Consider the following 14,264-nt stretch of genomic DNA (forward strand, 5'->3'; position numbering starts at 1 on the left):
GGGGGGTTCAGGGGGGTGGGAACCACTTTCCCTTGGCCAGGGGGTTGGCAGGACGCCGGTGGCCACTGGGGCCATGGCCAAATGCTGTTCCTGACGCCAGGCTGACCAGCAGAACTAAAAGAGGCTTTTTTGGGGGGGGAGGGGGGGTGAGGGCATGGCCTGCCATATTTTGGGGTACACACAGCACCTCAAAAATAGGGACCATCAAAGAAAGGCTTTGCTTGGCCCAGCTGCTGTGGAACTCCAACATTTGGCTAAATGACCCCCCAAAATGAGTGTTTTTACAGCCCCCACTAATGTTTGGGGTTTTGGGGGCCCCCTAGATATTGGAGACCCCCTCCACTGTAGCGATAAATAAACCTTTATTTTATACAGGACTCACAGGAAACACAAACACAGTTTGGGAGGGTGTGAAAAAATATTCCTCCCCCTCCCCCCAATTCCAGCCTCTGGCTCATTCCGGAACTTTTTTCTTTAAAATAAAGGGGGGGGGAGGGGGAACTGCACTTTGGGGTTACCCTGGATTTGAGTCCCCTCTTTTGGGGGGAGGAGATGATACTGGGGTTGGACCCACTCTTCATTTTTGGGGTCATGGCAGAGGGGGGGGGCCCTTTGTGGTGCATCACCCCCTCACCCAAGGGGTTTTTGGGGTGACAGAGATTGTCTGGAGGGGGTGCACATCTCAATTTTTTGGGAGGGTGCCCCCGCCCCCCAAATCCTGCACCGGGGACGATGGCTTCAGCTCCTGGCACGGGGGTGGCACACAGAGGGGGTGAAGCGGTGACACCCCCGCGGGTGGGGGGGGTGACTATGAGCCCTGTGGGAGGGACATCAGTAGAGGCACCCCAATGTGGGCACCCCCATATTGCTCTGGTGGAGTGGGGGCAGAGCCTCACCGGATTATGGAGGGGCTGCTCCAGCTGGATTTTGATCTCAGGGCAGGAGGGGTCAGGCGGGTGACGGCCTAGGGGAAAGAGGGGGTTCATGAGCACCCCGAGGGGTCCCCCAGCCCCGCGGCACCCCAACCTGGGGGTGCTGGGCTACCTGGGGGGGTCCCGGGGGGGTCATCCGGCCAGGGGGTGTCAGTGAAGGCGTCGCGGTGGCTCCCCGAGGGCGAGCGGCTCTCCTGCGGGGGCGGGGGGGGGTCAGAGGGGCGTTGCGCAGCCCAGGCTGCCCCCCCGGACCCACCAGCTGGGGTCCCCGTACCCGTCCCGGTTCGCCGGGCTCCTCTGTGGCACTGCCGAAGCTGCTGGCGCTGGAAGAGGAGCGGGAGAAATCCGGCGGCTCCGGCTTCTCGGCCCTGCCAAGAACAGTCCCCAAGGCCACAACAGGCTGGCACAGCGCCTCGTGGCCACCACCGTGGTCCGCTGCGATGCTGCGCTGGCCCTGGGACACACTGTCCCCACACCACCCCGTCCAGGACACTGGATCCTCATGTCACCCTATCCATGGCATGTCCCTGTCCCCATCCCATCCCTGGGAGGTCCCAGCCCCATGCAATCCCGTCCCCATGGCTCTTGTCATCGTACCAACCTGTCCCCATGCCATGTGTCCCTGTGCCACCCACCTTCGTGCTAACCTGCATCCAAGCCACCCAAGTACCACCCCACAGCCCCCCTGCCACTTTGTTCCTGGGACATACAGACCCTCTGCCACTCAGCCCCTGGGTGAAGCTGTCCCTGTGACACTGTCCCTCTGGTGTCTTGTCCCCCTGTTGCCCTATGCCAACCATCCTGGTGCTACTTTGTCCTGGTGTCATCCCACGCCTGTGCCACCCCAGCCCGAGGTCACCCTGACCCACTGTATTCCTTTGCTGTCCCATCCCTCCAGTGCCTGTGTCATCTTCACACTGCCCTGTCCCAGTGCCCATCCCTGTGCCACCCTGTACTTGAGCTGAACCATCCCAGTGTCTTCCAGTCCCCGTACCACCCTGATGTCACCCTGTCCCCTTGTCACCTTGTCTTGGAGTCACCCCATACCGGTACCACCCTGCCCCCTTGCCACACCATGCCAGTTGCCTTCCAGTGCCCATGTACTCCTATCCCAGTGCCACCCCATTCCAGTGCCCTCCTATCCCCGTGTCCCCGATCCCGGAGCCTGCTGCGGGACCTGTCGGGGTTCCGGCGGCTCTCGGGGGAGCTGTGTGTGGAGCTGGAGCCGTTGGCGGCTGCGGGGCCGTCCCTGCGGGAAGGTGACGGCAGTGAGGTGACAGCGGGAGGTGACGGCGGGAAGAGACAGCGACGGTGCTGGGACCGGCGCTCACCTGCCGGCCGGCGCCTCCTGGATGCTCTCGATGCCGATGGCGCTGGAGCGGCGGGAGCCGAGGGGGCCGGGCCGCCGCCGCGACGGGCTCTTCCCGGGCACCAGCAGCGCCTGCGGGGCGCCGTTAACCGGGGGGACACCGGAGACCGGGGGGACACCGAGGGGGGGACAGGGAGGTACCCACCTCTTCCACCGAGCCCAGCCCGATGGCGCTGCCGCGGCGTCCCCGGCGGCTCCCGGGCACCAGCAGCGACTGGGGGCGGCAGCGCATCACCGACCGGGGACCAGGGGGAGGGGGGAACCGGGAACCGGGGGGGGGAACCGGGAACCGAGGCAAGGCGGAGCCAAGGGCAGGGTGGGAGGGGCTTGCGGTAAGGGGCGGGGTTAACATGAGGGAAGCGGCCCGCGACTTGGGCGGGGCTTATGGCGATGAGGGGGCGTGCCTTCCCGGGGTGTGGTACGTGGAGGAAGGGGCGGGGCTTGCGGCCACGGGCCGTTCCGGCCCGTGGGGGCGTGGCCTGGGCTGGGCGCGGCCTCAGCCACGCGCCCGCAGGTCGGCCGCGGGCGCAGAGGGCGGGGCCAAGGCCCGGGGGCGCGGTCAACAAAGAGGCGTGGTCAGGCGGGAGAGGGCGTGGCCTGGGCGGGGACTCACGGGCGGGCGCGGGGAGGGGCCGGGCCCGCAGGCCTCAGGGTGGGGCTGAGCCCCGCAGCGCCGCCTGCGGGGGTGACGGGCGTGGCGGGGGTGCGGGACCCCCGCGCCCCACCTTAAAGGACTCGAAGAAGCCTGGGGCGGCGCCGCCGTTGTCGGGGCGCTCGTCGTCGGGTCCGAGCCCCAGCATGGCTTGGCTGCGCGCCTGCAGCTCCTCGTGCAGAGTCTCCAGCAGCGCCGCCCGCGTCCGCTCCTGCGCACCAGCCCCGTACTGCTCCGCCCACGCGAGACCACCCAGCCCCGCGCCCACCCCCGCATCACCCAGCCGCCGCCCCCGCAGGACTAGCCCCCCCCCGCTGCCCCCACGCCAGCCCATCCCACACCACTCGGCTGCTCCGCCCACGCGAGACACCCACCCCCCACCGCAGAGCTTCCACCCATGTGAGACCGCCCCACGATTCCCCCTACTCCGGCCACCACCCACCTGCCCAGACGGGGATCCAGCCCCTGCCCACCCACGAACAGCCGCCACGGTGTGTACAGGTCCCACCGTGGGCATGGCACCCACGGCGCTCACATCCACAGCCTCGTGTTGTGCTCCACGGCTTGCCCAGCCCCTCTGGGTGCCCCCCAGCACCCCGTGCCCATCCCGCACCCCCTGTGCCCACACCTCCAGCTTGGCGAACTTCTCAGCCCGGTAACAGGCGTACTCGGCGTTGATGAGCTTCGTCAGCAGGAACTCCTGGAACTCGGGGCCCTGCGGGGTGGGAGTGGCCCTGGGTGGGTGCGTGGGTGGGTGGGTGTCACCAGGGAGTCCCCAGCGGCACCCACAGGCACTCACCTTCCTGAAGACGGCGGGGTCAGGCAGCGGTGGGCCGAAGAAGGGCACGTCGTCACGGGCGGTGACCGAGACCTGTGGCGGATGAGGGGGCGATGGGGCACCTTGTGGGCCCCCACGGGAATGGGGACACAGAGGCACGAGAGGATACCTTGTAGAGGGTGCCCTGGGTGCCGCCCTGCTCCAGCTGCACCACCACGAAGGCGTGGAGGAAGTTGGAGGCGATCATGTCAGGGACGAATGGTGTATTCTCGTCCTGGAAGACGATGGCCACGATGTCGTTGCCGATGTGACGCTTCCGCTGCAGCTGTGGGGACAGGTGGGATGCAGAAGGACACGGGGGTACATAGGGGATGGGGGGGGGGGGCACAGCAGGACACAAGGGACAGAGTGGGAGGCCACACCAGGGGCATCAAAAGGAATGAAAGCCCCTGTGCCCCACAGATGCACTCCAGCACCCATGGGTGCTCCACCAGCCCCCTGTGTCCCTTACCAGTCCTGTGCATCCCGAAGATGTTTCCCCACACCCATGAGTGCCCTGCCATATCCTGAGCCCCACAGATGCCCACCACCACCTATGGGTGATCCAGGAGTCCCCTCCATTCCATGGGACATCCCCAAAGCTCCAACAGCCCTTCCAGCCCATAGAAGTGCCCCAGGACCACATCCAATCCCCTGCTCTCAAGCACCCAAATGTCCCCCTTGTTCCTCCTCCTTTCACCCCCCAGTACCCATGGGTGCCCCAGGAGCCCCTGCCCGCCACAGACAGCCCCCAGCACCCATGGGTGCCTACCTGCTGGGCATCACCCTCGGTGTAGGGCAGTTTGGTGGAAACGTGGAACATGATCTCCTTGTCACGGAAATGGCAATAGACCGACTCGCTGCCTGTCTGTCCGTGGGTCACATCCAGCCCCCCTCGGAACCTGCGTGGGTGGGTGGGTGAGACAGGCACCCTGACCCTGTGGGTCCTTCCCCTGCATTCCTTCACACACCCCTTGAAGTCCCGCAGCTGCACCCGCTGACCCAGGACGTCGAGGAATTCGGCGAAGGCTGGGCTCTCCTCCGTGGTACCGAAAAGCTCCTCCTCAGAGGTCTGCAGTGGGGTGGGGATGGGTGCCAGCACTCACCCAGAGACTGCCCCCACCCCAACCCCCACCTACCCCACCCCATACCTGCCCCAGCTTTTGGTAGATGACCCCAAATTTGAAGTGGTTGCTGAGTACGTGCTCGTCAAAGGCTACGATGAGGCGGGATGCCTGCAGGGTGGGAAGGGGTCAGAAGTTGGGGAGGGGCATCCATGGGTGCCCGTGTGCCTCCTCCCTACACCTTATTCACCTTGGGATAGAGCACAGGGTAGAAGCGATCCACATTGACATCCTCGCACACCAGCTGAGGGAAGAAGGGATGTTGCCATGGGGGGCCTGGGGCTGGGGGGCACCCATGGGTGCTGCTGGGAGATGGGGTTGCACCCACCTTGGCCATCTGCACCACGTTGGGGAACTCGGCCAGGCAGGAGATGGGCACCACATCATGCAGGGTGCGGGCACGGGTGCTGCGGAGCAAGGAGGGGGTCAGGGGGTCCCCCCACCCCCAGGCAGCTCCCATGGGTGCCTCCCACACCCCGCTCACCGCAGCAGCAGGTGGAGGTGCTCCTGCTCGTCGTACTTGAGGGAGAAGACGAGGTGTCCCAGTGCCGGGTCCAGCGAGTAGTAGTTGAAGTGCTCCTATGGGAAGGAGCCGAGCAGCCATGGCCAAGGGTGCTCATGCTGGGGGCACTTGTGACATGGGACACCCAGATCCATGAGCACACCATCCATGGGACACTCATGTCTATGGGATACCCACACCCATAAGAACCCTTCCCCATGGAGCACCCGTACCCATAGGTACCACCTATGGGGCACCTACGCTCAGTGAGCCACACACCCCTTGGGGCATCCAGGTCCTATGGACACACAAACTTATGGAGCCCCCATGTCCATGCAAACCTGTGGAGAACTCATGCTCATGGGCACTCATGCCAGGGGCTGTCCTGCCCATGACAACCCAACACCCACCTCCTTGACCAACCATCCCATGGAGCACCCATGTCCACAAGCAGCCACGTATCAAAGCACCTGTGTTTTTGAGGTCTCCACATCCTTCCATTCCCATGGAGAACCCAGCCCAAGCACAATTGTCATGGGGCAGCCAAGCCCAGGGATACCCACAATCCCTGAGCACCCATGTCCATGACCCATAGGGCTCCCATAGCCATGGATGCACAAACCCGCATCCATGAGTATCTGTGAACATGAGCACCCTGGCCATGGGGCTCCCATACCCACGCCCACATCCATGAACACCCGAGCTTATGCGGTCTCCATGCTCCTGCCCATCCATACCCATGGGATATCCCCTTCACTAGAGACCCCACACCTGCAGCACCCCAGGCCCTCACCTTGCCCAGGAAGTGCTTGCGGTAGATCTTGGCCGTGTGGTTGCCCTCCAGCTTTGCCCGGGTGCCAGGTACCGGGGTGGGGGGTGAGTCAGGGGCCCCGCTCAGCTGGTGGTTGGTGCCCTCAATCCAGTAACCCCCGAACTGCGGCAGGAGGATGAGGGGGAACGGCCCCTCCCGGCCCAGCACCTGCACCCACAGCCACGGTGGGTGCTTTGGGCACCCACCCACCAACCCGCCCACCCAGCCACTGGCCCTCACACCCCTCTCTGGAGAGGTGCTCTACCTCATGAACGCTGGGGTAGGGGATGTAGTCCTCCTCGGTCTGCAAGACAACGGGGTTATTGGCCACACTGGCACCCATGGGTGGTGGGATGGGTGATGCCCATGGTGGCACCCCAGGGTGCTGGTTGCATGCCTCCCACCCCAACAACACCTACCTTGAGTGGTGGGGGGATGGCATGGCGCTGCTGGGCCATCCTGCTGCCCTGGGGAGAGAAGGGCTGTGGGTGCCTGTCTCCTTGCCTTGGGGCGGGCATCCTTGGCTGGGGGCATCCATGGATGCTTACCTTGGGGTTGGGAGGTGCTGCTGGCTGGAGACGCGTCTAGGTGGTGTGAGGAGGTCCAGGGGGACCCATGGCGCTTCCTGGGGGAGAGGAGAGCTCCCCCACAGCCCCTCTCCAGGATGCCCGGCCAGCAGCCTTAGCCCTGAAGCCAACTGATGGCAGCAAGCCAAATGCCACCCTGCCGGTGCCAGGGGCCAGCGGGGCGGGAGCCGCGGGGCGGGGTCACTCCCTGGGGGCCGCTGAGACCCCCCAAACTCATCGCATCCCCACCCCCGCCTCGAAGGGCGCCCTCTACCGGCGGGAGACGGCGGCGCGGGGCAGCACCACGGACAGCGCCGAGACCCCGCAAAAGTGTCACCGACCCCGTGAAGTGTCACCGACTCCATGCCCGTGTCACCCACCCCGTGAGATGTGATCATGCCCGCACCAGTGTCACCGACCCCGGCAAGTGCCACCAGCCCCGTGCCAGTGCCAACCCTCCTCGTGGAACTGTCACTGACGCTGCACAAGCACGATCCTTTTCGTGCCAATGCCACCGATCCCATGGCCAGGGTCTCTCCCCGTGTAAGAATGATTATTCTCGTGCCAGTGTCACCAGCCCCGTGCAAATGTCGTTCTCCCCGTGGCAATGTGACCATTCTCGTGCAAATGCCACCGTCCCCGTGCAAATGCCACCGTCCCCATCAAACACAGCCCTGGCGCAAATGTGACCCGGCCCTGTGCAAACGCAATGACGTGCAAATGCATCCTCGGTGCAAAAGGGACCCTCGTGCAAATGTCACCGTCCCTGTGCAAACACGACACTGGTGCAAATGAGCCCCGTCCCTGTGCAAAGACAACCCCAGTGCAGGTGTGACCCATCCCTGGACAAACACGGTGCTGGTGCAAACACAACCGCAGCCAAGCACACCCTAGTGCAGGTGTGCCCCGTCCCCGTGCAAGTACGACCCCGTACCAACGCGACGTTGCCACCCATCCCCGTGCAAACAGGACCCTTCCCCGTGCACCCCCTGGGCCGCAGCGTGACCCCGCCGGGCTGGGGGCGACCTGGGGGGGCTCCCCTATCTCTTCTCGCCCCCCCCAGCATCCAAGGTGGGGGGCTGTCCCGGGAGGGTGGGGGGAGCACCGGGGAGGGCGGGGGTGGGGGGAGATATTCTAAATGTGGGGGCCAGACGGGGGGCCAGGGAGGGGGAGGTTGAGTTTGGGGGGGACACGGGAGTCAGACTGGGGAGACTGGAACAGGGGGAGCAGATATGGGGGGGGCAGAAGAGGGAGGCAGGTTTTGGGGTATCCGGGAGGGGCACAGGTTTGGTGGGGGGCAAGTTGTAGGGTGTAATTGTGGAGGAGATATTTGGGGGGCACTGCTTGGAGGATCAATGGGGGACTCCTCTCCCCCCCCCCTCCCCAACCCGGGTCTTTTACCCCAGGCCCGGAGCATTTTCCCTCCCATCGTCTCTCCCGGTACCGGCAGCAGTGAAGGTCACAGGCGGACGGACCCCCTGGTGCTGCGGCGGGGATGAGGGGACATGCCCCGAGGGGAATCTCTGGGGGGACCGCGGTGCCCGGTCCCCGTGGGGCGGCACTTACCGGGGGCGGCGGGGCCGGGCGGTCCCGGAGCGGGGCCGGTACCGAGCGGAGCCGAGCGGGGCCCCGGCGCTCGCTGCCACCGCGCAGCGTCACGTGCGGCGGGGCGGGGCGGCCCCTACGGGGGCGGTGGGACCGGGCACCGGTACCGGCAACCGGGCACCGCATCAGGGAACGGCCACGGGCACCGGGAAAAGAGATCCGGAACTGGGGATCCCCCTCTCCACCCCTGATGTCACCTCCCTGGACCGCCTGGGTATCCCCTCCCTCCCCAGCGCCCAGGTCCCCGCAGAGCGGGGGACCCCCCCCCCCCCCAAACATCTCCCTGTCACCCCGGGACACATCTCCACTCCCCCGTGCAAGGTTGGTACCTGGGTACCGCTCTGCCCATCACCCACATCTCGCCCCAAATTCGGCTCACGGGGTTCCCCCCACGTCTCTCCCTGGAACCCAGAACTGGCTCCCCTATTCCCCTCTTCCCACCCCTGGCTCCCGGCAGACCCCGTTCATCCATAACCCCCATCCCTGGTACGCAGGGACCTCCATCTCCGTCCCTGCTGCCCCCGCCCCTCGTCTCCTACCCCTCCATCCCTGATACCTCAGGAACCCCCTCATCCATAATTCTCTATTCCTGGTACCCAGAGTACACCCCAGCCTTAACTCCCCCCCTCCTCTCTCACCCCCAGGGTGGCCCCCTTTCATACCTGGAACCCCCACTCATAACCCCCCAACGCCTACAGCCCTCCAGCACCCACCCCATTCCTACCCCCTCCCATCTCTAATGCCCATCCCAGTACCCAGGCCCTGCCCCAGCCCTTCCTGACACTCATCCCCCAAGCCCTCTCCTTCCCCCGCTTTTAGCACCCATTTGCCTCCCCCAGGGCTCACGGGGACACCCTGGCTCGGAGGACTCCAAGGAGGGGCTGGCACTGGTACCCAGGAAGGGCAGGGACCCTTCCCCGGGGACACACCAGGTGGGGACAGGGGTGGATGTGACAGGGCCAGGGCTCCATAAAACCTATTTCCTCCCTGTGAAAAGGAGGGGGGGACTCCTGCTCTAGCAGGGTCCCTCTCGCTCCCATCCCACCCCACAGTGCCCACATTCCTTTGTGGACAGCTCCAAGTGGGATTTATGGGATAATCACCTCCACCTTGCTCCAACACCCTCGGCCCACGTGTCTGCACCATAACGAGGCTGCCACAGCTCCAATGACAACTTTAATCCGATAATATTTGCAAATAACAGACAAAACAGGAATGGGGCCTTGGCTCACACCTTGTAATTGCATCCTCCATAGGATCCGGCGCTGCCGGAACTGCCACAGCCCTGAAACACCCCACGGGATTCCTTCTCACAATAGTGTAAGCGCAAGGAAGAGACTTTTTATATATAACATTTAAAAAAATTAACAGCAACTTGAAAAGATGGAATTTCCAAGGAATATATACACAAGTGAGTGCTTCAGGTTGGGAAGAAAAGCCTCCTGTGGCTTTGGCATGGAATTTGCCATGTCTATACCTTGGGAAAGAATCCACGGGTTCAAACTGCCCCAAAAAATCACTTTTTATGAAATTTAGAGCCCCTCAAATGCTGCTGCTTCACCCCCAAGCCTAGCAGGGACAAGGGAGAAAGGCGATGGGCAAAGAGCAGCTGGAATTCTTTGCATAAAACACTGGAAATAAAAAACTGGAAATCAAAACAAATGGAGTTTTGGGGATGGAATTTATGGCCCCCACCCTCTTCTTGCACCCCAAATTCCTGCAAACCTTGAAAAAATAAAACTGATGTGATCTCTGCATTGTATTTTTCTGTGGAAACAAAGGAAAAGGTTGGAAAGGAAGAGGATCTCATAAAGGGATCCCCTGGCAGTGTCCAATGTGGATCAGTCTGGAAGTGGGATACTATTTCCTGCTAAATATTAATGGAAAGAAAACTTGGCTGGGAGATTAAAAAAAAAAAAAAAAAATTAGCGCATTGCTGAAAAATGAGGAGAGAGGAATAAGAAAACCTCTTCCTATGGGAAACACAGCACCCACCTGCACCCCCTCGCCAGCTCCTACTGCCCTGAGCCAGAAACACTCCCAGCAGCGCTAGACTGGAGGAAAATGTTCTCCAGAGACATTAAAATATCCCAAACTTCTAAAAAAACCCACAGTTCCCAGAGCCCAGGTGGTTACTGGATTGTCCAAGGTGTGGAAATGAGGGCAGAAGGATGGGGAGAGGGAGCGACTCCCAGCCCCTGGGAGGGTTTGGGAGGCAGATCCCAGGTTCCATTTTGGGTTAAGTAAATGAAGTTTTGTTGTCTGAAAGCGCTAGACATTCCTCATGAAGTCACAATTCCTGTACTTCCATGCTGGACTGAAAGTGTAAGAGTGGACCCAAGACAGGATTATCCTAAAGAGTTACTGGAGAATGATCAGGATGGTCTGGATCTACTGGATCACGACCCCTCTGCGGCCAGGTTGGGGGACACACAGGGCCACCCCTCGTCCCAAACATACCAACAGCTGCTCAACTTCCCAACCTTCCTGTTCTTTATTAAATAAACCCGGGAACGTTGTCCTGAAGCAGGATGTCCTTCAGTGCAATCTGCTTTGACATAAGGCATTTGTTTTGATTTTTTGGGGAGCAAACCTCTCACGATGGATTTTTGCCTTCTGGAAGAGTCAAAAAGTACTGTATCCACCTGTTTTTATTCTTTTAATGCCCTACTATGTGACTCTTCCCTTCTGGTCGCTCCTCTTGGAAAACCATCAGTGGCCAAGTAAACCAGTCCCTGGGAAGGAAAGACACCACCAGGAGATGAGGAGGGAAATGGGATGGGGGTGGGATTCACGTGAGGGGATACAAAGGGGGCAAAACTCCTGGACTCACCTTTAAATCCCTCTTCAGGCATACAAACTGAGATGGAAAGGGAAGGAAGGCATTAGAAGTCGCTCTGAGGATGCCATAGTCAGTAACAAAGAAGTGTCACAATCCCCATTTTCCACGTTCTCAAGCCAAATCCTTGGCCACCATCCCAAGCCCAGCCACTCCCCACCTCTCTCACCTTGCATAACATCATCCATGGCCGCATAATCCGCGATGGGCTCATCGGCCTGGAAAGGACATTGGGGCAGGGAATTAACAAGCGCAGGGATCCAGGGGATCATGGTTCTGCTTCAGGAGAGGAGCAGGGAATGGGTCTCTTGCCCAAACACTGGGAACCCAATGGGAGGACTCATTCCCTAATTTAGTCATGTTTTAGTTGTGTACCCACAGAGCTCAGCAGCCGAATCAGCTACAAAGCACTCTTGGAAATAAAAAAGGGGGGTTTTCTCCTCCAAAACAAAGATAAAAAGGATTTACCTCCTCCAAAACAAATAAAATTAAGGATTTTCCTCCTCCAAAAAAAAAGCAATGAGGATTTTTCTCCCCTAACACAAAAAAAAAAAGCTTTTCCTCCTTCAAAACAAAGCAAAATGATATTCCTCTTCCAAAACAAAAAGTTTAAATATTTTCCTCCTCCAGAACAACAACAACAAAAAAACAACCAAAAACCCCCTCAAACACCTAAGGATATTCCTCCTCTGAAACAAAATAAGGATTTTTTCTTCTCCAAAACAAAAAAACTATAAGGATTTTTCTCCCCTAAGAAAAAAAAAAAAAAAAAAGCTTTTTCCTTCCCTAAAACAAAAAAAATTTAGGAATCTTCTCCTCCAAGCAGCCCCAGGAGGACCTCATTCCATTTGTCCCCATTTCCACACACAGCCCCACACGCTTCTCTTGTCTCTCACCGATCCCGTGGCATTCCCAAATCCTGCCCTGCCGGTACCTTGAGCAGGATGACTGACTCGGGGATGATTCCAAGGCTGCCCAGCGTGGCTGTGTCATCACTCAGGATCTTCCCATCCAGGGACAGGTTCTGGTCGAAGGGGGCCACGGAGAAGGCATGCATGATCTGGGGGCACACCGACACCTCATCCCAGGAACTGCGGCACCTCCTGCCCCAGCACCCATCCCCACCTCCTGGGGGAGTCAGACCCTTCCTCTGTGCCCCCACACTCCTTATTTTGTGTTTTCTTCCTCGTTCCTGGCAGAAGAGCCAGCCTCACCTGGATTTTCAGCTCTTTCAGGGTTTGGTTGGCTGACACAAGCAGCGCTTTCTCCCCCCGGACTTTCCGGTGCCGTGTGCTTCTCCTGATTCCCTGCTTTTGGTAAGTGATGTAGCTCTGGTGGGAGAGCTTCTGGCGTTTCGTGCTGCCGTTGGCCTAGAGACAGGGCAAAACACGAGGAGATTGAGTTGTTTAGAGATAAACACAACCTCCCCAGATCCCAGAGAGTGTTTTGGGAAAATTGGTCATGCAAGGGAAGGCAGGAAGCGGTGGAAAACCCTTGGAAAACCAATTGAAGCATGCAGGTGTGGAGATGACCAAAGGATTCGCCTTCAAACCTCAGTTCCTAGTCCTAATGCCAGCATGGGGCAAATTTCCACATGCACATGAATCGCTATCTGTATTTAATCTCTCCAACCCCAGCACTGGTGTGGTTTGACCATTCAAATGACAATTTAAGACACTTTTCCACTGCCAGTGAGATGCAGAGGAGGAAGGTGGTGATCCCATCATGCTGACTCAAGAGGATGATACAAAAATCAAAGAACCCGATGGGATTTTGATGGGATTTTTCATCTCTACCTGGTTAAAATCAGGATCTTGCTCCCCCTCTGGCTTGTTTTCCTCCCTTTCCTCTTCAGCTTCCGAGCTGCTCATGTTCAGCTCTGGAGCCGCGTCCTTCATTACCTGGAGTCATAGAAATCATTCTCCATAACCAACAGCATCCACATGGCATCCCATCATGGCAAACAGCTCCTGGAGACCTCTGGGTGCCACCTCCATCCAGAGAGTCCAGGAATAACCCTGGGAGATGCTCCACGAGCTCTGCAAAGGCTCCTCCACCCACCCCAGCTGTGTGGAACCTCAGTGGGATTCAGCTCAGGAATCCCCCTCTGTGGAATTGCAGGTGCTTCCTGCCCTCCTCTCCAGGCAAAGGGAAAGTCTCCCGAGCCCTGGACTGATTCCTTTCCCATCAGCTGGTTGATATAAGCGTATTACAAAAGCCTCAACATGGAGAAAGTATCTTCCGTGAATTAAGACATTTATCCATCCCTGCAGCAGCCTGGCAGGGACATGCAGCATCATTACTTATGGGGCTGGAGGTTGTAAGTAAATGAAATCTAAATAATTTACACAAATACAAAAATAAAAAGGTTGTTCAGGCCAGTGAAAGTCACTCCAGGCATAGATTTGCCTGGATGCGAATTCCCAGCTAAGCTGTGGCTGGAACTGGGCTTTGCAGGAGCCCAGGAGACCTGGATGCCAAGAGCTCTCTTCTCCATCAATGTGTTTACAATTAATGATGCAATTCCAGCTCCCAAACATTCCCCAGAGCCCTCTGAATTCCAGCAGTGCCACCTTACAATGATTTCATCTGGATGAGGCTTCCCTCTGCAGAACCATGCACCCCAAGGAAGAACCAGGTGGTGCAGAGGAGGCAGGAAAAGGGGTGAGGGGCTGGGAAACACTCCCTGATATTGCAAAGCCCAGCAGGAAGGGCACAGTGGCTCCCAGTGCTGCCGACAGTGATCCTGGCCAGCATTCCTGCTGCTTCCCATCCTGCCGAGGCTGCCCTGTTACTGGGGGATCTCGTGAGCACGTTCTCATCCCCTTTCCAGCTCCAGCTGCTCCACAAAGAATAGCTCCCTGTTTTTTTGCCAGCCCCACATGTGAGCACAGTCCTGTCCAGTGCCAGAAAAACACAACACCCAACCCTCTCATGCACCACAGCCAAGAGGGATTCAGGCTGAAAGCCTGTGGCTGATGGCTCCAGACAGTGCTGCATGATCCATATATCACAATCAAGGCAGGAACCCATCCAGCCTCCAGCTC

At 59.6% G+C, this 14,264-nt stretch overlaps 2 protein-coding genes across 7 annotated transcripts in view; both read right to left on the bottom strand.

Moving 5' to 3' along the window:
* Positions 1 to 345: 345 nt before the first annotated feature.
* On the bottom strand, positions 346 to 8,279 carry RAP1GAP (RAP1 GTPase activating protein). 2 transcript variants are annotated; one of them, XM_066202815.1, is made up of 21 exons: positions 6,756 to 8,279; positions 6,627 to 6,674; positions 6,473 to 6,511; positions 6,190 to 6,375; positions 5,379 to 5,473; positions 5,223 to 5,301; positions 5,085 to 5,138; positions 4,922 to 5,005; positions 4,742 to 4,842; positions 4,543 to 4,672; positions 3,901 to 4,056; positions 3,753 to 3,824; positions 3,582 to 3,668; positions 3,027 to 3,164; positions 2,447 to 2,515; positions 2,264 to 2,373; positions 2,110 to 2,181; positions 1,207 to 1,300; positions 1,045 to 1,126; positions 897 to 964; positions 346 to 817 (listed from the first exon to the last, which is right to left on the bottom strand). In XM_066202815.1, exons 2-21 carry the CDS (start codon positions 6,663 to 6,665, stop codon positions 809 to 811), a joined length of 1,764 nt encoding a protein of 587 aa, XP_066058912.1. In that variant the 5' UTR covers positions 6,666 to 6,674; positions 6,756 to 8,279; the 3' UTR covers positions 346 to 808. The 2 variants fall into 2 exon arrangements, with proteins under 2 accessions (XP_066058912.1, XP_066058913.1); XM_066202816.1 differs by lacking the exon at positions 2,447 to 2,515 and having other exon boundaries at positions 6,756 to 8,278.
* Positions 8,280 to 9,535: 1,256 nt separating this feature from the next.
* USP48 (ubiquitin specific peptidase 48) overlaps positions 9,536 to 14,264 on the bottom strand; it is a 31,148-nt gene continuing 26,419 nt past the window's right edge. Inside the window, exons 22-27 of one of the 5 annotated variants that reach the window (XM_066202790.1) lie at positions 13,014 to 13,118; positions 12,432 to 12,587; positions 12,152 to 12,277; positions 11,387 to 11,435; positions 11,212 to 11,275; positions 9,536 to 11,113 (exon numbers count right to left, since the gene is read on the bottom strand). In XM_066202790.1, the coding sequence (XP_066058887.1) occupies positions 11,226 to 11,275; positions 11,387 to 11,435; positions 12,152 to 12,277; positions 12,432 to 12,587; positions 13,014 to 13,118 (486 nt within the window). In that variant the 3' untranslated portion in view covers positions 9,536 to 11,113; positions 11,212 to 11,225. Of the gene's footprint in view, positions 11,114 to 11,211; positions 11,276 to 11,386; positions 11,436 to 12,151; positions 12,278 to 12,431; positions 12,588 to 13,013; positions 13,119 to 14,264 lie in introns of those variants that run through there. The other 4 variants (XM_066202789.1, XM_066202791.1, XR_010723686.1 and 1 more) reach the window with 4 other exon arrangements.

The sequence above is a fragment of the Chamaea fasciata genome, unplaced genomic scaffold, assembly GCF_029207755.1.
Source record: "Chamaea fasciata isolate MVZ Bird 193981 ecotype frontalis unplaced genomic scaffold, bChaFas1.0.hap1 SCAF_23, whole genome shotgun sequence".
NCBI lineage: Eukaryota > Metazoa > Chordata > Aves > Passeriformes > Sylviidae > Chamaea > Chamaea fasciata.

Excerpts from the sequence above, each read along its gene's own strand:
- RAP1GAP (XM_066202815.1), bottom strand. The coding sequence starts at position 6,665 with ATGGCCCAGCAGCGCCATGCCATCCCCCCACCACTCAAG. Across the intron at positions 3,825-3,900 it reads CCCAGGGCACCCTCTACAAG|GTCTCGGTCACCGCCCGTGA; the intron begins GTATCCTCTCGT and ends CATCCGCCACAG. Across the intron at positions 3,165-3,581 it reads AGAAGTTCGCCAAGCTGGAG|GAGCGGACGCGGGCGGCGCT; the intron begins GTGTGGGCACAG and ends GCTGGTGCGCAG.